Source organism: Monodon monoceros, unplaced genomic scaffold (assembly GCF_005190385.1).
Source record: "Monodon monoceros isolate NGI ecotype Baffin Bay Population unplaced genomic scaffold, NGI_Narwhal_1 Super_Scaffold_7, whole genome shotgun sequence".
Lineage (NCBI taxonomy): Eukaryota > Metazoa > Chordata > Mammalia > Artiodactyla > Monodontidae > Monodon > Monodon monoceros.
This window is the reverse complement of record NW_021703784.1, coordinates 107,349,539-107,371,425: the sequence shown is the minus strand read 5'-3', so window position 1 is coordinate 107,371,425 and position 21,887 is coordinate 107,349,539. Positions and strand designations below refer to the sequence as shown.

The window sequence follows — 21,887 nt, the reverse complement described above, 5'->3', positions numbered from 1 at the left end:
CTGCCTCTCGGCATGCCCACCCGCACCACCACCTCACAGCCGCCACTGGGCGCCCGTCTCCCCTTTGCTAACGCCCACCCTCACCCTCCCTTGTCCCCCAGGCCCACTCCACAAAGTGAGCAGAAAACCCCACGTCGCCTCAGGCACTCTCGAGAATAGCCCTTCCGAATCCGAGCCCGCCCCCTGCACCGCCCACCGCGCTCGGCCGCACCCGCGCGGTTCCTAGGAAGCCCTAGCCCCTCCCACCCACCGGCCTCACGCTGGCTCTCCGCCTCCCCGGAGCATCGGCGTCGGCCTGGTCGCCGGGCGCGCGCCCGCGCCTTGTCCCCAGGCGCCCAGCCGTCTGATTTGCTGCTCAGCACCCCAGTCTCTGAGCGACTCCCCCTCATCTGGGACCGGCGGCCCCTCTGCGCCTGGCGCGTGCTTCATCCCCGGACGTCTGTCCCGAAGGAAAGATCTTGCACAAAGCGCTGTGGCCCCGCGAGCCGAGAGGCCCCCTCCTGCATCCCCGGGCCCGCCACACACCCCACACCCGCGCTCCGCCTTCCCGGAGGGGCGTTAGTACCCCCTTCCTCCGGGTGGGGTGAGCCAGGCAGGGCGCGCACGTTTGGGGGGCGCGGGGGCGGGCAGGTCGGGGGCGCGCACGGAAGGGCGGGGTGCGCGGACGGCTGTAGCTCCGCCCGGACACAGGTGCGCAGCGGCTTCAGCAGGTTTCTCCGTCCGCCCCCGGCGCCCTGGGAGGCCTCGGGCCTGGGCTCGGACTTTGGGGCGGAGGCGGGGTCCCTCAGCGCCTCGGCGCTCCTCTTCCCTCTCCTGGCCGAGGGCCAAGTCGGGCGGAGCGGGAAGAGCGGCCCTCGCCCCCGCAAGGCCGGAGGGCCGGAACGAGGGTGAGCTCAGGCTTCCGGGCGACGCGGGCAGCGGGCTCGGCTCCGAGGCTCTTCCTGCGGAACCGCACCCGCCACGGTCCAGAGGCTCCCCGGGGCAAAAGGCGCCTCGGCCCCCCCCAAGCTCCAGGCCCGGTTCTGGCTCCCGGGAGCCGGCGACCTCCACTCACCTCCGCAGGTAGGAGCCGCGATCGCCACTCACCTGCTGCCAAGACCCGGGGCTTGCGCGGCCGCGAGGGTGGAGCGGCTCACCTGGGCCAGGTGCGCAGCGGCGACAGCCCCAGCGACGGTGGCAGGTGCAGCCCCGCCCAGCAGCCGGGGCGAGGGCGGACCCAACTGTCCAGCTTCGAGCCTCAGGCTGGTGTTCAAGACGGTCCTGCGCTCGGCCCCCTGGAGCCGCGGCCGCCGCGCCTGGGGGCAGAGGCCAAACCGGCCCGACCAGCCCCGAGAGTCTCGGTGCCCCAGAACTCCTCGGAAATTCCACCGTCCCCAGGAGCACCTGGTGCGGTTCTGCCTCTCCTCCCAAGCTCTTTGTCTTCCTCTAGGAAGCCTGCCTTGACTCCCGCTCCTAAACCCGAGGTGCAGGGAGGGTAAGACCTCTGTAAGGCACCCCTCACTTGGAAGCCCACGGAAAACCAGAGGAGGGCGGAGGCTACCACATTCCGGGCCTCTCCCCGTCACGGCCTCAGTTTCCCAGCTAGCCCTGAGGGCAGACGTAATCGGCCAGAAGCCCAGAAATTAACACAAAGCAGTTTTATTTTATTAGAGAAAACTCTGCTGATTGAGGGGAGCCAGTGGGGTGGGGCAGGATCTGGGGCCCAGGAAACTGGGCCAGTTTTCCTGTCGAGACGGCATGAGAAGACAGGACAGGCCTGCACTGTCTCCCCCCCAACCCCGCCCCAGTTCTCTGGGTGGCAGGGGTCACTCAGAGTTCACGTCAGGCAGTACCAAGCCTGAGCCCTCACAGGTGGAACAGGCCTCCCAGACCATGGACAGGTGTGCAGCTCACAGACACCTCAAACATACAGGGGCTCCCAGGACCCCCACATATACGCGGGTCTAATTAAAGCCCGCCCACACACACACACAGCCAGGGCTGGGGTGGGCGGTGGTGGCAGCAGCTCTGCGTCTTGGCCTCTGGACCGGCTCCAGGCCCGCTCCATGTCTGTGCTCTCGGCCGGAGTCTCTGGTACTTCGGGACTCGGGGCCAGGCCCCGGCAGCCCCGCCTCCCCAAGTCTCTGGTGCTTCCTCTTCAGGACTTCGTTCTTCACCCACTGAGGCACATCAGGCACAAACCAGCCAGCAATGAGCTTGACGCATAAGGCCACGTGCTGGGAGGGCCAGAGTGGGGAGGTCAAGGTGCGCTGAGCAGGGACTTTAGGGGGCAGGGGCCCAGGGAGGGCTGCAGAGAGCTGCCCCGCCCTGGGGCCTGTCCCCAGTGTTGGCTCACCTCGAAGAAGATGAGGAAGGTCAGACGGACGGCCAGGAGGAACCAGGGCTGCTCAGTGAAGTTGGAGTTCTGAGCGGTGCCACAGTCCCGGTACCTGGGGTGGGGAGCACCTGAGGTCAGGAGTCAGGAGTTCAGAGGGTGCTCACAGGGGATGGGGGTCCAAACCTGCACTCAGTCACATTCTCTGAGCCCTCTATTTCAACAGGATTCTGGAAGTCCTTGGTGTAGAACACGGACAGGCTGTGGTTGACGTAGCCCGTGAGGCAGCTGGGGGGAGGGGGAGAGGAGTTTGGTGTGGTCCCTTCAGGCTTCTGGGGTGCTGGCTTGTAACCGACCCCTGCCTGGTGGGGGCCATCAGGGTGTGCCACAGTGCAGACCCCCCTCCTTCATCTCTGTACATGGGAGAGGGGCCCCTGGGGGAGGCTGAAGGGACTTGCAGGTGCCACCACCTGCCTTCCTTGCCAGGGGCCGAGGCTTCCTTGCCAGCCTTACTGGGGGAGACCTACCCCTGGAGACCTGCCCCCCTGCAGGGCTGGAGGAACTGGATGAGGACAGCATGCAGACCACTAAGGGTCTGCCTTTGGAAGGGGAGCCATTCCAGTATCACTTGCTCAGAAAACAGCTGGTTCTGGGACGTTAATCCCCTACTGGGGTCCCAGTCAGCACTCCCGGGGTCCACTCAGGGTCTGCAGGTTGCTGTGGGAGGGCAGCCCACCCCAGGCAATACTGTTAGCATCGAGCCCTTCCCTGGGGTCCCCTGGGGCTGGGCCATGGTTGGGCCAGTTTCCCAGGGGTCTCTGGACAGTTTGAGGCTCCCCCAGGGTCTGTGTGGCGGTGTCCCCTTACTCGACTGCAGGGTGGACCCCCTGTCGGCACGGGCCATAGCGGTACTTGTACACCACTCGGGGGATGAACTCAGATGTGAAGGCGATGACCATCCCGTTGGCAATGACGGCCAGCACCTGCAGCCAGGTCCCTGGGCCACGGCAGGGGGTGAGGCCGGCACTGTCTCCCCGCCCCCCGCCCCCCCACCTCTGTTGATCCCCTGAAGCTGGGAGCCTGGATGGTCAAGGGCCTCATCATGCCTCTGTTTGTGGCAGCCACAGGGCCAGGTCCCTGATGAGGAAGACCTGGGCCAAGGCCAACAGAGAGCAGCCTCCACTCTCCTGCACCCCTCTTCTTGATGTGGACAGGGAGGGGCTCAGGTCTCCGCCCCCTATCTGATGCCTGAACCTTTCGGCTGCCCCCAGGCCTGCTCCACCTCCTGGGTCCCCTCCCCAGGGCAGACCGCCTTAACCTGGTCCCAAGTCTCCCTCACACTTCTCTCTCCCACTGCCTATGTCCAACGCCGCATCTCCTGGCTTCATCCCTGACACCTGTCCACCTCGGCGAGGCCAGTCAAGGTGACTAAGGCCACCTGCTCTCAGTCCCTGTGCCCAGCTGCTGGACCCCTCTCCCTCAGCTCCCTGAGAGTCAAGCCGTTCTGCACGGCCTCCGCAGGGCGGCTGCTGGCCCTTCAATGGGACCCCTGGGGGGGAGCGGCCTGCGAGGTGCCTGCCAGCCCCGCCTCTTCCTGGGGCCTGAGCCCTGCCCCCATGGCTCAGAGCGGTGGTTTCAAGGGGACTGGCGTGGCCCGAGCGCGCCTCGCGGCTCATGCCCCCCTGGCTGGAGCGCCCGCCTTCAGGCCGCCCCGTCGGGCCCCTGACCGATGTCCTTGGCCTTGCGGGGCACCAGGCGCCGCTGCACCTGGACCATCTTGATGGCGTCCAGGCGGATCTCCACGAGGCTGTTGAAGAGCGCCAGCAGCGGGGCAAGCGGGAAGGCGGCCACGAAGACGGTGGTGAAGCCGTACTGGATCACCGGGGGTGGGGGTCGTCACCGTGGGCCCCCGCGCGGTGCCCGCCCGCCCGTCCGCCCACCAGCCCCGCCCCGCGTACTCATCTCCATGAACTCCTCGAACAGGCTGAAGGTGTAGACCGGGTTCAGGCGGTAGTTGCGCCGCCAGTGCCTCAGCTCGGGGTCCTGGGACGTGGCTCGCATCGAGCGACACTTGTTGGCCAGGCACCTGCGAGCGAGCAGGGCCGGGTGGGGGACGGGGAGGGGGGCTGAGGACCCCTCGGGACTGCTGGCTCTGGGAGGTGGGGCCCTGTGGGTTCGGGGGCTCCCTGCGGTGAGGGTGGCGCCCCGGGAGGGAGGGTGGTCCTCACGGGCCCAGGTACTCCATGCAGTTGCTGAGCGTTTGTTTCAGACCCATGATGATGGCCACTGCACGAACAGGTCCGTCATGCAGCCACTGAGATGGCACTGTGGGGGCAAGGGTGAGAGGTCAGGCACGGGGCCTGGGGGTGACCAGGGGGTTGGGGCAGTTCAGGAAGAGGGCAGTAAGGCCTCCGGACAGACTGACCTCCTCCAGCTTCCACAGCCCTGCCAGGCGCACGGACTTCCCGGGGTTACCGTTGATCCTGGGAAGGGCAGCGAGGCTGAGAGAGGGGGCAGGACAGGAGTGGGAGTCGGGGAGCAGTGGGGCCTGGAGGGGAAGGAAGGAGACCCGCCCCGCAGGTGAGCAGAGGCTAACCCAGACAGGCCTGCGTGTGCGCAGGACCGCCGGGGACCTCTCAGCTGTTCACAGGCTCAGGAAAGGCTGTGAGGAGGGGCCTCAGTTTCTCCCCAGGTAACTGTGCACACAGGGCTACTTTGTGTTTAAATCACCTGATTTCCATGATAAAAAAGGTATGTTTAACCAAACGTTGGGCTTATGCTCAATGGTGAAGTCCTGCAAGCACTCCTGTTACTACAGTTCATGACAACTACTATTCCAGAATGGTGTAACTTTGCAAAGGAAAAACTTGTTGTAGAAAATACGATTATATATCTGGGAAACCAAAATAAATCAACTGAACGATTGGGCAGATAAATCTGAAAAATGCTCAGAGTGGATATAAAATTGATATCAAGCTCAACTCCCTTTTGCTTTCCTAGGTGCAACAAAACCACCGAGAAATGTAGCAGGAGGGAATATCTGTCGCAGATAGCAGCGAAAACTATAAAATAGAGTGAAATTCACAGGAAATGTGGGGGACCCATAAGAAGAAAACTATAACACAGCTAAAGAACATTAAAACAACATTGAATAGAGGAACCTTGTTCTTCGATAGAAAAACTTACGCTTGTATTTTTGTGACAGGTGGAATGTCAGGCCGCCAAAGATACCACATCCAATTCCTGGAACCTGTGAATATGTTATCTGACATGGCAGGTGGTAATCAGCTGACCTTAAAATGGAGAGAGAATCCTGGATTATCTGGGTGTGCCCATTGTAATCACCAGAGTCCTTAAATGAGTCAGAGGGAGAGCCAGAGAGATGTCAGGATGAGAAGGACTCAGCCTGGCACCACTGGCTTTGCAGACACAGGACGGAGCGGGCCAGGCAGCCTCTAGAAGCTGAAAAAAACAAGAGTATGGACTCTCCCCGAGGGCCTGCAGACAGAACACAGCCCTGCTGACACCCTGATTTTAGCCCAGTGAGACCCATTTTGGACTCTTGGCCTCGAGAACTGTATGTAATGTGTGTTGTTTAAAGCCACTAAGTTGTGGTCAACAACAGAAAATTAATACAGTATCTATGTCAATTCTCCCTAAAAGAATGTATAATTTCACTGCAGTCTTAAGCTAAATCCCACAGAATTTTGATGGAGTTTGACAAACATTACTTTAAAGTTCACCTAGAAGAATAAACACGTAAATAACTACAAAAAAGGAAAAGTGAAAAAGAAGAGAAAAAGAAAATTAACGCCAGACCTATCTGACAGGAAAGCATTACAGTAGTAATGACACAGAAAGGTACTAGACCAGAATCGTCAGAATCCACGGAGCACCAAAACAGTCAAGTGAATGATGGAACTTGCTGTGTGACAGAAGGGTGGTGGTGGCGATGGAACAGTCAACAAATGGTTTGGGGACAACTGGCTGTCACTTGGAAAACAACAAAACAGGCTTCCCTCCTTTGCCGCCTGCAGCAAAACAAATTCCTTGTGAACCAAAGATTTAAATGTTTAAAATGTTGAAACCATAAGCATCTGAGGGAAATCACAGCTGAACTTTTTTTTTTTTTTTTTTTTTTGCTCCGGACGCGAGGCTCAGTGGCCATGGCTCACGGGCCCAGCCGCTCCGCGGCATGTGGGATCTTCCCGGACTGGGGCACGAACTCGCGTCCCCTGCATTGGCAGGCAGACTCTGAACCACTGCACCACCAGGGAAGCCCCTGAACATGTTTTTAATGTTGAGGAGGGGAGGCCTTTTTGAGCACGGCATGAAAAACAGGAACTATAAAGAGACACACTGATAACCTTCGTGACAAAACAGAAACGGCCTCCAGAGAAACACGAGTGACTGCACAGGCTCCTGCCTTATTTTCCCAGGGATGCCACATGCAGGGCCAGTACACAAAAGGTGCCAGACTCAGGCTTCTATCTGCCTCACCACCTGCTGACTGTGCGACCCTGAGATCGTTTCTTAACCTTTCTGTGCCTCGGTCTACTCATCTGTGAAATGGGGTTTAGAGAGTCCCTACCCCATAGGGCTGTTGTGCAGATTAGAGCTGATGAATGTGAGGCCCTTAGGATAGAATGGGTGAGTGTCAGCAGACGTAAGTTATTATAAAGACATATCCCATCCTGCCAGGGAAAACCTACTCAGTCCTTCGTTCTTCAGTATGAACGGACAGCTACAAATCTTCAGGCACGAGGAAAACCAGCTGTACAAAAGAGAAGGACTATGATGAAGGAACAGGAAGATGGACCCTTTAGGAAATGAGATAATGAGGAAACAGATGAGAACTTAAGGGGAAAAAAGAACATTGATATCCTCAAGAAAGTACTGTATCTGTGGAAACAAGAAAAGGACACTATAAAAAAAAAGGATAAAAAAATAAAAACCCTCTTGGAAATTAAGACTTTAACTGTTAAACTTAAAAAAAGAAAACAGGGACTTCCCTAGTGGTCCAGTGGCTAAGACTCCGTACTCCCAATGCAGGGGGCCTGGGTTCAATCCCTGGTCAGGGAACTAGATCCCACATGCCGTAACTAAGAGTTCGCATGCTGCAACTAAAGATCCCACGTGCCACAACTAAAACCCAGTGCAGCCAAATAAATAAATAAATAAACATTAAAAAAAAAAAAAGGCAAAAAGACAAAGTGAAGGAAATCTCTCCAGATGTGGAATGTAAAGACACAGAGATGGAATATATGAGAGAAAAACATAAGAAACCCAAGAGGACCAGGCATTCCATAGAGAGCAGAGGGGAAAAAAATATTTTTAAAAACCTAAGGAAAAAAACCCCAAAAAACTAAAAATAGAACTACCACCTGAACCAGCAATCCCACTCCTGGGCATATACCCAGAGAAAACCACAATTCAAAAAGGCACGTGCACCCCAGCGTTCACTGCCACACTATTTACAACAGCCAGGACACGGAAGCAACCTAAATGCCCATCAACAGAGGAATGGATAAAGAAGATGTGGTACATACATACAATGGAAAAGTACTCAGCCATAAAAAGGAATGAAATGCGGTCATTTGTGGAGACGTGGATGGACCTAGAGAGTGGCACACAGAGTGAAGTAAGTCAGAAAGAGAAAACCATCATATGATAACACATACATGTGGAATCTAGGAAAATGGTATAGGTGATCTTATATGCAAAGCAGAAACAGAGACACAGACGTAGAGAACAAACGTATGGATACCAAGGGGGAAAGGGGTGGGGTGGGAGAAACTGGGAGACTGGGACTGACACACATGCATTATCGACACTATGTATAAAATAGACAGCTGATGGGAACATACTGTAGAGCACAGGGAGCTCTACCCAATGCACTGTGGTGACCTAAATGGGAGGGAAGTCCAAAAGGGAGGGGTATCTGTACGTGTATGGCTGATTCATTTTGTTGTGCAGTGGAGGCTAACACAACATTGTAAACCAACCATATACTCCAATAAAAATTAAAAACAACAACAACCTAAGGAAAAACAGAAGAAAACGTAGTGAGCCTAAGCAGGACACGGGCTGTTTCATCGGAAGGTGCCAACAATTGCCCAGCACAGTGCGTGAAGAAAAGACCCACCCTAGATTGTTCCCCTGTTTAAAGAGAAGATCCTAAAGCTTCTAGGTCAACTAGGAAGAAACAAAAATCAGATTTTCTGCACACTTCTTATCATCCATGTTGCATGTTCAAAGACAACGGAGCAATGTCTTTAAAGTTCTAGAAGGGAAAATTGTTTTGAAGTTAGATTTCTATACCCAGCCATGTCAATCTTGTGCAACAGTAGAACATGACACCTTTAGACATACATGAATTCAGAGAGTTTACCTCTACGATATACCTTCTCAAAATAAATGAAAGCAAAAATCAAGAAAGAAGGAGGCTTGGGAGTCCAGGAGATGATGGTCCTAACCCAGGAAAGCAGCAGATTGAAGTCCCAGGGAGACAGGTATGCAGGAGGCACGGAGAGCCACCAGCCCAGTGTGGGGAGAATGGAGGGTCTCTGGGAGAAAAGAGACTCCATGCAATAGGCAGTTTGACATGGAGAGGCTGGATACCCTTGATAAGATAAAGACATGCAAGGAGGAAAAAAGGCAATTCAAAACAACAGGAAAAGTAAAGAGCTGTACCACAAAGAAACGGTCAGATAAGAAGCAGAGTAAAATATGGCATGATGAGTCAGAAGAGAATCCACTTGACCTTGATGTTATAGAAATGCTCAGATGATATGAACAACTTATAGGAAACGAAACTCAATGGCCAAAAAATATCTGGAAAGATGCTGGATTCTCACTAATAGGTTTTAATAACGCACCTTTAAGGTCTTTGTTCATCAGACCAACGTGGAGTGTGCAGTCACGTACACAGTGTGTGGCTTTGTGAGTCAGCACAGCATTTTTGGAGGGTGCTTTAGCAATGTCTCTCAATTTAAATGTGCACTGCCGACTCCCAGTTAAAATGGCTGGCTGCCCACACCCACTGCCAGGCATCACCTCGGAGATGGAAGGGAACTGGAGAGGCCTGCAGCCCACTTGAGACATCAAGCTGGATCTAAGCCTGCAGGGAAGACGTCTGAATAGCAACACAACCCTGCCCAAGAGCCTGGAACACCCCAGGACTTGGGCACCCCTGGTAGCTTGGGGGCACCCACTGGATGGGATGCAGGCCCGGCTGAACCCCTGGGCCTCCTATCCAACCCCTAATCCACCCCCCCACACACACACAAGACACACACACACAAGAAGACAAAGACATTTCTAGGGGGTTGAACAACCAAAGATTCAGATCGCAGGGTTGGGCCAATGGACACTGAGACCCCACAGTGTCCCTTCCCCAGCTGGGCTCCCAGCATACTGACGGGCATCCTTCTGCCTCCAGGCAGGAGACCAGGGATTCCCCTTCAGGAACCGACACAGCAAGAGGTCCCGACAGGAGACACATGGTCCAGAGCAAAGCCACTGGCACATGCCTTTCTCAATTACAGACAGGTGGCCAAGAATAAAAGACATCTAAGGCGGGGGGGTGGGGGTGGTCTCTAACACCAGAATCAGAGACCAATCAAAGAAAGAGCATAAAAGAAACTCGAAAGGAACAGAAGAAATGCCAGAGTAGAAGGGAAAAAAAGAGGCCACATCCTCAGAAAAGAAAAGCCCTGGTGTCCAGGTGACATGAAGAGGAGGCTGTGAAGAATCTGCACATGTCAAGAGGAGTGCTCTGATATTAAGAACATAAGCAGAAGTGGAACGTTCAGTAGAAGGGTTGGAAAACAGTTGAGAAAAACTCCAAGAAACTGGAACAAGAGTGGGAGAAAAAAAGCGAAGAAAAGTAGATGATCAATTCAGAAGGTCCAATTTCCAAACAAAAAGAATTCCTCAGAAGGGAGGAGAGGGAGCTGAAGCAGGAGGCTATCAGGTACATGAGAAAATCTCTCAAAACTGAAGGCCCTGAGGCTCCAGGCCCAGTGAGTACCTGGTAATTTCTTTCCATTTGACCGGCATTGATTCTGCACGCCTGGCCGCCTGCAGGAGCTGAGCATTCAGCAAAGGACAAGCGCCCTACCCTCCGCCCTGGGGAGCTGCCATTTCTGAGAGAGACAGTGAACAAATAAATGTGCATCACGTCCTGGGTGGCGACGGCTATGGAGGGGGAGCAAGGGAAGAGCGGAGTCTGAGGGACCAGGGTTCGGGGCCAGGCGATGTTCCGAGGTCAGCAGGAGAGCAAAGGTCAGCGCCAGGAGGCAGTGAGAGTACCGGGGAGGCAGAAGCGCGAGGCAGGAGAACCAGAAACCGGGTTCGCCGGTGAGAAGACTTCCGGAAAGAACTGTGACAGCATGTTTGTGTGATGGTGGAAATCATCCGGCAGAGAGAGGAAAGCTGGCGTGTGGAGGAGAGAGATGTGAATTACCGAAGCTTGTCGACTGAAAAAGACCCACCAAGTCACACGGCTGAGAAATTCCAGAAGACGGGGGACAGTGAGGAGATGCACAGAGAGTTAGAAGAACATTAACGCCAGACTTGCGGAACAGAGCGCTGGAAGCCAGAAACCAAAATACCCTTCGGAAGTCTGAGGAGAACCGTATCCAACTTAGAGCTCTTTCTCCAGCAGACGCTCAGTCAGGCCCCCAATAAAGAGGAAACTCAGCACATATGATTTCCCATGTAGCCTCTCACAGGAAGCCACTGGAAAACTTGGGATCCTACACGGCAGAGAGTAAGGGGCTTCCCAGGATGAAAGGGCCAAGCACAGCCCCAAGAGAAGGGGACAGATGCCACGAGGGCGTCTCCAAGGACCTCATGATATCTTTGAACATACTGGCAGGAGTTGGTTTCTTCTCAAGTTCTTCTAGAGGGACTTCCCTGGTGGCGCAGTGGTTAAAAATCCACCTGCCAGTGCCGGGGACACAGGTTCGAGCCCTGGTCCGGGAAGATCCCACATGCCATGGAGCAACTAAGCCCGTGCGCCACAACTACTGAGCCTGCGCTCTAGAGCCCACGAGCCACAACTACCGAGCCCATGTGCCGCAGCTACTGAAGCCCGCACGCCTAGAACCCGTGCTCAGCAACAAGAGAAGCCACCGCAATGAGAAATGAGAAGCCCGGGTACCTCAACAAAGAGTAGCCCCCACTCGCCACAACTAGAGAAAGCCTGCACGCAGCATTGAAGACCCAACGCAGCCAAAAATAAATAAATAACTGAATAAATAAATTTTGCAAATAAATAAATAAAGTTCTGCTAGAGAGTTTGGGATTAATTGGCAGTATATGTGTAACTTACAACATTTGAACAAACATAGAGAACACATAGAGGAATTATTTTCTTCAGAAAAGACAAGAAAAGATATGTTGATTGAACCAAAAATGTTCATTTCATTAATTAGGAAGGTGAGGGGAAGTGTGTGCATGTGCGTGTGTGTTACATGGGATGCCCACTGCAGCTTTATTTATAAACCTCAAAACTGGAATTAACCCGAATGTCCACCAACTGAAGTGGTTAAATAAATTCAAGGGCATCCCACAAAAGAACGCCCATAGTATGTTTTTAAAAACAAAGCCTCACCACCCATGCAGACATGGAAAACGCCCATAGTACGTTTTCAGTGTAAGGCAGATACAATTATTTACATGACAAAATCACTCATGTCAATAGGTGTATGTGTGTGTACTTAAATGTGTAAAAAAGTTTGGGAAGACCCAACAAACAGTTACAGTGTCATCTCTGAGGATGAGGATTGGACAGTTGGGGGTTCGCTGTGGGCTTCCTTCACATGTGCGCTTCCTTCACATATTTCTGTACTGGGTTTCCACGTGTTCTGAGCATGATTTACTTTAAAAATTAACAAGAACAGGTATTTCTATTTTCAAGGTGGGGAGAAAGGAGTTAGAGGGAGGCATGTGGGAGCCGGTGGCCCTTACCTGCCCAGGATGAAGGCAATGTAGATAAGGGAGGAGAAGTGAGCAAAGAACTGCAGAGTGAAGAACTTGATGGTGAACTTGCTCTCTCGCTCTGAGAAGGTCCTGGGCTTCTCTGGAATGAGATGTGGGGCCGTCCCTCCCCCATCCTTCACCCCGATGACAGCCCGCGCCCAGCCTGTCCCTATCCTGACAACTCAGGGACACCTGCGACCCCCACCTGTCTCCCAGGTGCGAGCCCCTGCCCTCTCGTAGGCCCCCTTCCCCCACCCCAGGGCTCCAAGATCCCCACCCTGAATCCTCCCTCCAGTAGCCAGAGAGGGGCTCAGGGGGGCCCTCCTCTCACCAAAGTCACAAAGCTTCAGTGCCACATATTTGTTGATCTGTGGGAGGGGAGACGGAGGGCTCACCTCGGACCTCAGCAGAGCTGCACCCCCACCGGCACCCTCGCCCTGCCCCGACCTCTGCCTTGGTCATGACGAGGATGCTCTCACATAGTGAACCAGGGACCCGGTCACCACCACGGCCGTGGTCACCTGCTCTCCCAGGAAGGGCAAGGCGGAGCTGAAAAGGGCAGCGACCAGGACGCGGCAGATCACCAGGACGTGGGCCATGCCTATCATCAGGCAGATCTGGCGGGGGTCGGGGAGGCCAGGATGGGCAGGCCTCCAGGGGCCGCCCCACCTGCTCTCCAGCCCCACCAGGGGCGCCCCAGGAGTACCATCAACAGAGACAGCAGGAGGATGACGGTACTCCACGCGTAGCCGGGGCTGGTAGTCAGGGCAGGCAATGAGCCCCAGCACCATTTCCTCCTGTGGACGGCACCGGACACGCCTGAGACACGGGACTCCTCACCCACGGGAACCGCGCCTCATACATGGGGACCCCCTCAGACACAGCAGACTCGTGTGGGCCCTGGGCCTGGTCACCTGGCTCAGCCTCACCTGGTCCTCGTCCCACCCGTACAGGTCCCATTGCAGGACCACACGGGCTCGCTCCCGCTTCCACAACTCCAGGAACACGGTGGCTGCAGCCGGGAGAAAGCAGAGGCCTCACGGCGTGTCCCCGCTGCGTGTGGAGCTCGGCTGCCCCCCGGGTGCCGCAGTGACTCACCCCACAGCGCCGTGAACACGGCGAACAGCACGGTGCCCTCGTTGTCGAAGAGGTGGGTGAGCTGGGGAGAGCGGCGCGTGGGGCTGAGGCGGCCTTCCCTTCCCTGGGAGGACCCCCTGGGACCTCTTCCCCGCGGGCGAGCAGCCGCAGTGCCCCCCCCCCCCGCCCCCGGCGCAAACCTTGACGAAGGCGCAGGTTTCTGAGAGCCGCTGGTACCTGGGGATGTGGTCGCCGCGAGGGCACATGTAGACGTCGTGGGCATCACAGATCTCCCTGCTGGGGGTGCAGGGACCGGGCTGTCGGCGGCGCTTTCCTGTGGCCCCTCCTGTGGCCCCTGGGGGACCCCGCCCCAGGCCGCCCCTTCCCTGACTCCGCCCCACCTTCAGTCCCGCCCCGTCACGACCCCGCCCCTTCACGACCCCGCCCCTTCACGACCCCGCCCCAGTCACGCCCCCTTTCTGACTCCACCCAGCCCCCTCAGTCCCACCCCCTTACGTGACTCCACCCCAACCCCGCCCCCTCCATGACCCTACACACCCCAGTCCCGCTCATTCCCTGACTCCTCCCCACCCTCAGTCCCTCCCTTTCACGACCCCGCCCTAGCCCCGCCCCTTCCGTGACCTCCCCCACCCCGGTCCTGCCCCTTCCCTGACCCCCCAGTCCCGTCCCTTGCCTGACTCCGCCCCACCTGATCTGGCTGGCTTCGAAATGGGCAAACCCACTCAGGAAGACGATGAGGCCCACCACCGCGGCGGGCACCAGCATGTAGGTGTACCAGCCGAGCCAGGCGAAGTACAGCGCCGCCTTCTCACCGAAGTAGTTCCTAGGGGCACAGCCGTCCCGTCAGGGCCACTCCCAGCAGGGGTGACCGTCCAGCGCCAACGCCGGGGTGAGACATGCCACATGCGGGGGTGGGCAAGGAGCGTCTGTACTGAGGGCATCTAAATGTGTGTCTAAATGGGAGCCCGCACAGCAGTTTGCTGGAGGCGTGGGTGTAACCGCGGGGGGCGCAGCCTGCCTGCGGGGGCGCAGGTGTGTCCGCGGGGGGCAGTAGTACCTGATGTCACCAATTGGCTGCTCTTGGAACATGTTTCTCCACCAGGCCCATTTCTTCTTTAGGTCTTCCTCCCCCTGAGCACAGGCGACAGACAGTGAGAGCTTCTTGCCTCAGGTCCTGCCCTCAGGTCCTCTCCCAGCCGGCCCACCACTCACCTTGTGTAGGGGAAACACGGCCTCAAAGACCCCATCCTTCACCAAATCCTGGAGCGTGTCTGGTGGTCACAGGGATTCTCGGGTCAGAAGGGAATGAGGGGTGAGGGAGGACCCTGTCCCGTTCTCCCCGTGTGACTGCCCCTCCTGGTGGGCTGCTGCCATCCAGTCCTTACCACCAGCTGCCATCTTGCTGTTCAGCACAAAGTTGACAATTTGGATTCTGGAACACAAGAGCTGGCTCAGGATGGCCCTCTATCTGGCCAGGTCCCAGGCCCCTCCTGTGTCCTAACAGAGCCCCCAGACCACCTGACCAGAGCCCAGAATCCAGCACTCCTCTGGGAGCCCACCTCCTTAAATCCTCCCAGGGTCTAGCTGTGCCATGGTTCCAAGGTGGGCCTCCCTCAGGGTGGTCTCTCTCTTCCCAGGGCCCCGATGCTCAGCCCTGCAATAGTCTCTCCCAGATCCCTCCCAGACCTCCCACCTCCAATCACCTGTCCCACCTGGAGCCCCCACACGTCAAGAGCACACTCTTTATGTGCACAAATCCTCTTTGCACCCCTGTGAGCCATTTTGCCTATGGGGCGACTGAAGCTCAGAGAGAGTGAGTAATTTGGTCAAGGCCACACAGCCAGGAAGCGGCACATTCGGGCATCTGACTATACAGTACTGCTCCTCTGGAACATCCTCCTATGAGACACGGCCCCCTGAGTGTCCCAGGGCACTCCCCACAGCCTGCTCCTCTCAGGCCCCACCAAGATGCCTCTATTCATGTGTCCTCCCAAGACCGGCCAGTCCTTCTGTGTTCACAGGAAGCCCCCCTCCACTGCCTCGTATCCAAATTCCAGGAGTGTTCTTCGCTAGTCTCCCTGATTGGGCCCCAGAGGAGTTCAGGGGGCCGGGGCTGGGGCCAGGAAGATGATAGAGGAGGGCTGTGGGGAGGGCAGGTGGGCTGGCTTGGAGGCCTAGAGGATTGGGGTGGGGAGAAGCAGGTGCTTGGAGAGAGAGGAGGTGCTGGGTGCCTGGGAAGCAGGGGATAGATGTCCAGGGAGGGGCATTTGGTCTGGAGGAAAGAAGTCAGGATGTGAATCCAGGGAGATGACCTCAGAGCCTAGGAGAGACAGCTGGGAGAATCCTCTCAGCCTCTCCAAATTCTGCCCACCCTTTAAGGCTGGTTTCTATTCTGCATCTGGGGGACATAGTCACATGTAACCTTCAAACACTTCAAGAGGTGAGAACTGTCATTTTCCCGTATTACAGACATGGAAACTGACTCACAGACCCTTGCCCCCTGGGCCCTCCACCCTGGGACCACTCCTGGGAGCCTTGCTGCCTGTCTGGACCGGCATGTGGGCGGGCAGGGGTCCTCCTGGCCCCACTCTGGGCCAGCCTCTCACCTGGTGGTGGCTGGGATGGAAGTTGGCCTGGCCAGCTCCCCTCTGGGGGCGGTAGCCTCGGGCTCCATGAGAAGGCTGCAGTACCGGTCAAAGACCCGGTTGTCAGCTCGGATCCCAAAGAACACCTTCGCCTGGTCCTCCCTCGCCTGAGGGTGGGGGGCAGCATGGGACCCTCTACTCCACATTGGGACCCTCCCCTTCATCCAAAGCCAATGGCCTATCCCCTCCTATCCTTCTGCACGAGGCCTCAGCCCACCTCCCCAGACACTTCCCCGGGATCCGCCCAGTCCCCCGTGACCCCTGCGCCCAGGCGAGGCCCTCAGCCCGCCCACCCTATAGCAGAAGCCCTTCCTCTCGAGCTCTTCCAGGAACTGCTGCTGCCGCTGGACCTGCCTGGGGTTTCTCTGGGTGCAGTGATCAGCCACAAGGACATAGTCCCATGGCTCGGAGGCCTCAGTCTAGAAGAAGGAGGTGTGGGGACTGGGGACCAGGGCGGGCCAGGTGCGGGCCATGGGGCAGTAGGTGGGACCAAGCCCAGGAGAGACTCAAGCAGAGACTCACCTCAGTGGTATTGATGTCCATCTGCAGGGGGCTGTCCCCTTCGGTCCCCACCAGGATCCGGAGGCTCTCTTCTTCCTGGGGGTGAAGAGCAGACGGAGGATGGGGCTCATTGCAGCAGACAAGCACCTCCTGGGCTGGGTGCTCTGGTAGCAAAGGGGTAGTTCCGGGTGGGGCTAAGTGCATGCAATGAGGCTACAGCACAAGTGGCCAGCAGAGGTTGGTTTGGAAATCTATACAAAGAGCTCCCAGAATTCATAAGAAAAGGCAGACAGCCCAGTTTAAAGTGGGCCAGAGATGCAAATGCACACTTCACAAAAGAGGGGCACTCAGAAGCTGAAACCATGGAGCTAGGGAACCATCTGGAAAACGCAGGCCAGATGACCAAGGAGGCACCACCTTCCACCATTTGGTAACCAACATTTTACGGCCAGACAGCTCTAAAAACACAGGTGTGGGAGTTCCCTGGCTGTCTAGTGTTTAGGATGCAGTGCTTTCACAGCCGTGGCCCAGGTTCAATCCCTGGTAGGGGAACTGAGATCCCCAATGCTGCTTGGTGCGCCCCCCCCAAAAAAAAAGCCTGGGTGGGACTTCCCTGGTGGTCCAGTGGCTAAGCCTCCGCGCTCCCAGTGCAGGGGGCCCGGGTCCGATCCCTGCTCCGGGAACTAGATCCCACATGCATGCCACAACTAAATCCCACATGCCGCAATGAAGATCCCATCTGCTGCAGCTAAGACCCAGAGCAGCCAAAATAAATAATAAATAAATAAATATTAAAAAAAAAAAAAAGCCCGGGTGATCTATAAAAATATTGAATGTAATATAATATTGTAAATCACCTGAAACTACTATAATGTTGTAAATCAACTATACGTCAAAAAAAAAAAAAAAAAGCCCAGTGACTCAGCAGAATCCCCGTGTGTTGCTGTGGCTCACACATTGGTGCTGGAACTTGGGAAACTAAGTTGACCGTCCCAGACACTACACCCCGGGCCAGCCACCTTTGGAGACAGACGAGAGTGCTCACAGCAGCACATTTCATATCAGAATTGTGGAAATAACCCAAATTCCCATCGGTAGGCAGATGGGTGAAAACACTGTGCTATGACCACACACAACAGGAACATGAGGGCCGCCACTGCACACAGGGCGTTGGGGACCAGTGTGACACGGTACTGAGTTTCCTAAAAGTAAGTCCAGTGAGAACTGTGCAGGAGCGACTGCTGCAGGCACGTCCTGGACAGACGGACGGACACTAAAACCAGCGGGCAGAACCTTAAGGGGGAAGCAGATGGTGCCCAGCCCGAGTCTCCCTGATTCTTTGTTAAATGTTGCGGCAGCATTAACAAACCTCACACATCCTTCTATGCTCCTGCCTCCGGAGGATGGTGCAGACTCCTCCCTCTCGAGGGTGGGCTGGACTCAGTGACTAATGAAGGAAGCGTGAAAGGGAAAAAGAGTCACCCTACAGAGGAGAAACCTGGCAGATGCCCCCCACCCAGGTGATGAAGGTCAAGGTCACAGTGATGTAATTGAGATGTCAGGGACCTCCTGACAGCATGTGATGCGATAGTACGTGATCCCCACCCTAAAGCCCCTAGTCACATCTCAGCAGAAGACATCAGAGGCACTTTCACCTGAGCCCGAGTGAGCGGACCCCAGAGTCAGGCAGCCAAGGACAAGGCGGGACGGAGGGACCATCACAGACAGGAGGGGCCGTGGAGACGTGGCGATGATGCCGTGGGGGGTCCCGCACGAGCCGGGAACAGGAGAGGACACGCACGGAAAAGCCGGTGACGTGAGTCAAGGAGGCCATGTCGGGCTCTTAGCTTTGACCAGCGCCCCAGGCGACGGGGCACGGGGGACCATGCACCGTCTTTGTGACTCTACGAAAACTCACAGACCTGTAAAAACTGCACAAGTGGAGTGGAGGGTTCTGGGATTGGCATCCAGGTTGGCGGGGGGGGGGGGGGGGGGGGGGGGTCTTTAGGCTTCATTTACTCCCAGTGAGCAAACAGCAGGCTCTGACTTGCCCGCCTTAGGGGCTAAGTGTCATGTTGGACAAATTCGTAAGTGAAACGGATCCTCACGTGCTTGACTTCAGATCCAAGATGAGGGCTCGCCCCACCTCTCCCCAGGCCCGGGACCTCCTGCAGGAGGACTCTTCGAGGGTCCCTGGTGGACAGTCCCACAGAGCCTGAAAGGAGAGACTCCCTCACATGAGCAGCGGCCTGAGGCTGAAGAACAGGAAGACGGGACCCCAGGGCGGGGAGGGATGGCACAGGGAAGCCACCCTGGCAGGAGGGAGCCTGGGGAAGACTGCCTGTGAGGGACCCGCCAAGACAACAGCGGGAGGCTGGCCCTCAGGCGGCCCCAGAAATGAGCTGCTGGACTTGGTGCAGCTCTGGGGTCCCAGACACCCCTCCCTCCCCAGAGACATCACACAGCTTTGGGACATTACCCAGAGCCTCTTGGAAAAGGGGAACTCAACCTTCCCTGGAGGATGGTGTGTGATCTGGACCAGAGGTGTCCTACGGGCACTGACCCCCACCATTGATTCGGGCCACTGGACAGGGAGACACCCCCCACCGAGGGCAAAGGTACATGCACCCCTCAGGGTTGCCCTGGTCACCCCTGGGCAATGGGCGAGCAGTCACAGGAGCGGCCAGGCCTGAGTGCCCCCTGCCCAGTCCTGGTCTAGCCACCCCACCACACCCCACAGCCGCAAAGGGACCAGGTCCTGAGCATCAGCTTCCTGTACACTCTGGGCTCCCCAGCCCCATCCCCAGGCCACCTGCCACATGCAAGGCCCCTCTCTGGGCCGTGGTCACAGACACAGCCTCCAGCATCTGGCTGTCCATCTGTCCACCTGTCCTCCAGGGAAAGAGGCTTCACAGATGGGAACCAGGTCCACCTGAAGTCACCCCCACCTCCCGCCAACCAGACTGCTTGGTGCACCCGAAGCGAGGTGTCTGGGGCCCCTGCGTCCCTGTCTATCAGACCCCACCCCCAGGAAGCCGTGTGTGCCCATCAGGCTCCCAAACCCCAGGGCTCCTCCAGGGCTCCCACAGGGGCTACCCTGGCACTCCTGGCCTCAGGGATCCCAGCCCTGCCACGTGCAGACTCCCAGCAAGTCCCTGCACTTGGACGGGGGGCAGGCTCTGGGCACCCGGCTCTCTGTTGTCCTCCCTTCGGCCTTCCAGCCCCCACCCCTGCAGGCCATGCACCCAGGGCTTGGTACAGACTGGAGTCCCAACGGCCTCACCCGCTGGCTCTGCAAGAGGAAACTTCTTACGATGCTGCAGCTCCCGGGAGACCTTCCCAGCCTTGGGAGCCAGAGCTGGGCGAGTCCTGCCCCTGTCTGTCCCTTCCCAGGCCAGCCTCCAGGTCACCGGAGGGGCGAATGCGACTGCCACCCAGCTCCCAGCAGTCCTGGCCCTGCGGGCTACGGGGAGCACCCGTGTGACATCACCCCAGCTGCATGTGGCACACGTAGGCCTCCGTCACTCTCCACGGCCCGTCTCACGCCAAGGGTCACACCACAGCCCTGCCAGCACTCCGCACCCTCCTGCCCCACTGCCCAGCATGAACAGGGAGAGGCCGGCCCTCGCTCGTCCGGCCTCTGACCCCACCCCCCCAGTGGATGCCCCACCTGCTGGCTCTGCTTCCTCATCTTCCCTTCCCAGCCCCCTTCCCCTGGCCGTACCCCCTCGCATGTGGGATCTTAGTTCCCCAACCAGGGATCAACCTGCACCCCCTGCAGTGGAAGCGAGGAGTCCTATAGCCACTGGACCGCCGGGGAAGCCCCTGCTTCCTCCTCTGACTCATCTTCCGAGTCCTGTCATCTGCCTACCCACTCCCTTTGCCATCCCTCTGTCTCGTGTGTCCGGTCATCCACCCCCAGACACAGCCTGCTCTGTGTGCAGCCCTCACGGGGAGTGCGTAGTGTAAGTGGACACGGGCCCGGAGAGCAGGTGCCTACTTGGCAGGGGAGCTTGCCCTTGTGGTGTGGACAGGCCCTGAGGGACAGTGGGCAACTGGTGTCCAGGGGCTCGGTGCTACCTCCCAGGGACTCAGTACTCAGCACTTCAGCTCTGCAGAAGCATAAAGGGCAAGAAGGGAGCTGCCAGGAGGTGAGACTGGGGGTTAGCAGAAGCCAGATCAGAGGGCCTCTCAGCAGCTGGGGAGCCTGGACTTCAGCTGGGGGCAGCAGGGAGCCATGGAAGGGACTGGAGCAGGGAAGGGTGTGCTCAGATCCAGCTGGGGCCACAGAGTTCTCTGCTGTGTGCATTAGTCTTTCTCCAAGGGTGGATTCTCTTGCCTCAGTCAAGCCAGGGGCTTCCTCCCCAGCCACCCTTGCCAGCCCCGCCTCCCTTCCACCCCAGCACAGGGCTGGCATGGGAGGAAGGGGCAGCCAGGGGAGCTCGGGGTCAGGCCAGCGTATGCCCACATGCCAGCTTTAGCAGCCGGGGCTCCAGAGCTGGCTCTGGAAGGGCAGGGGCAGAGTGAGAGGCCGCCTGCTTGGCCCACACCTGGGAGCGCCCTGAGGGGGCTGAGTGGGAGGCCGCTTTCCTTCTCCACTTCAGCACGGGTCCCCGCCAGCTGCCCAAGGGCTGGCCCCGCCCCGGAGACCGACCTCTTCCCTGGGGAGGGAAGGAAGGAAGTCTTTCCAGGATGTTCCTGCCTACCTCCCCAGGGCCCCCACGGCCTCCTGCTCTGCCCCCAGAATCAGAATCCAGTAGCCCTCGGCGGGCTCCCACCCCTGCCTAGGCAGAACCCCCAGGGAGCCAAGGACCCAGCTGGCCACCCTGGGACTCCCCATCCCCAGGTCAGCCCACCCTAGAGACCACAGCCCCTCCCCTCAGGGCAGAGCGGCAGGTCTGGGGTCTTCCTCCTGGCTCAGGGCCCAGGGGTGGATATGCCTTCGCGCACATTCTGTGTGAGTGTGAGAGCCGGGCCGGAGGGACCCAAGAACCCCGGCTCGGGGCCCAGGGGGTGGACTTGCCCTCCCCGCGTAAGCCCTTCACTCTCGAAGAGCCGCCCTCCTCTGTCCCGCCCCAATCCCAGCCCGGCCAGCCTCCCCGCGGCCGGGGCTGGGCAGAACCCCACCCGCGGCCGCCCCAGGCACCCTCCAGGTGAGGGGGCAGGGCCGGCCGGAGGGGCCTCGGCTCGGACCCCGTCCGGGTGGGCGTGGCTCGGAGCGGACTCACCCGCACGCTGGTGGCGGTGCTGGGCGCCGCGCTCGGAGGGGTCGGAGGGACCGGCAGTCCCAGCGCCGGTGGGAACCCGAGTGTGGCTGCGAAGCCGCCCGGCGCTCCTTCCCG

General features: G+C 57.9%; 2 protein-coding genes and 1 long non-coding RNA gene across 5 annotated transcripts in view; 1 reads left to right on the top strand and 2 right to left on the bottom strand.

The window, feature by feature from the left end:
* SIGIRR (single Ig and TIR domain containing) overlaps positions 1 to 1,115 on the bottom strand; it is an 8,463-nt gene extending 7,348 nt beyond the window's left edge. Inside the window, exon 1 of one of the 3 annotated variants that reach the window (XM_029207422.1) lies at positions 1,087 to 1,115. The gene's annotated coding sequence lies outside the window, so the exon portion shown is untranslated. The other 2 variants (XM_029207423.1, XM_029207424.1) reach the window with 2 other exon arrangements.
* On the top strand, positions 261 to 7,754 carry LOC114886651. Its single transcript, XR_003791383.1, has 2 exons — positions 261 to 1,062; positions 5,315 to 7,754. It is a non-coding gene; the product is annotated as an uncharacterized LOC114886651 (long non-coding RNA).
* ANO9 (anoctamin 9) lies at positions 1,623 to 21,887 on the bottom strand. The gene is given in 29 exon segments (XM_029207425.1): positions 1,623 to 2,216; positions 2,336 to 2,429; positions 2,501 to 2,602; positions 3,182 to 3,311; positions 4,042 to 4,194; positions 4,273 to 4,400; positions 4,543 to 4,600; positions 4,603 to 4,639; positions 4,740 to 4,797; positions 12,290 to 12,401; positions 12,633 to 12,669; positions 12,755 to 12,775; positions 12,778 to 12,918; positions 13,008 to 13,050; positions 13,052 to 13,098; positions 13,231 to 13,313; positions 13,400 to 13,460; positions 13,579 to 13,675; positions 14,088 to 14,222; positions 14,457 to 14,530; positions 14,612 to 14,670; positions 14,785 to 14,831; positions 16,006 to 16,151; positions 16,338 to 16,463; positions 16,567 to 16,641; positions 17,915 to 17,992; positions 18,201 to 18,476; positions 18,654 to 18,760; positions 21,774 to 21,887. Coding segments are annotated over 26 exon segments (2,346 nt in total). The 5' UTR covers positions 17,924 to 17,992; positions 18,201 to 18,476; positions 18,654 to 18,760; positions 21,774 to 21,887; the 3' UTR covers positions 1,623 to 1,943.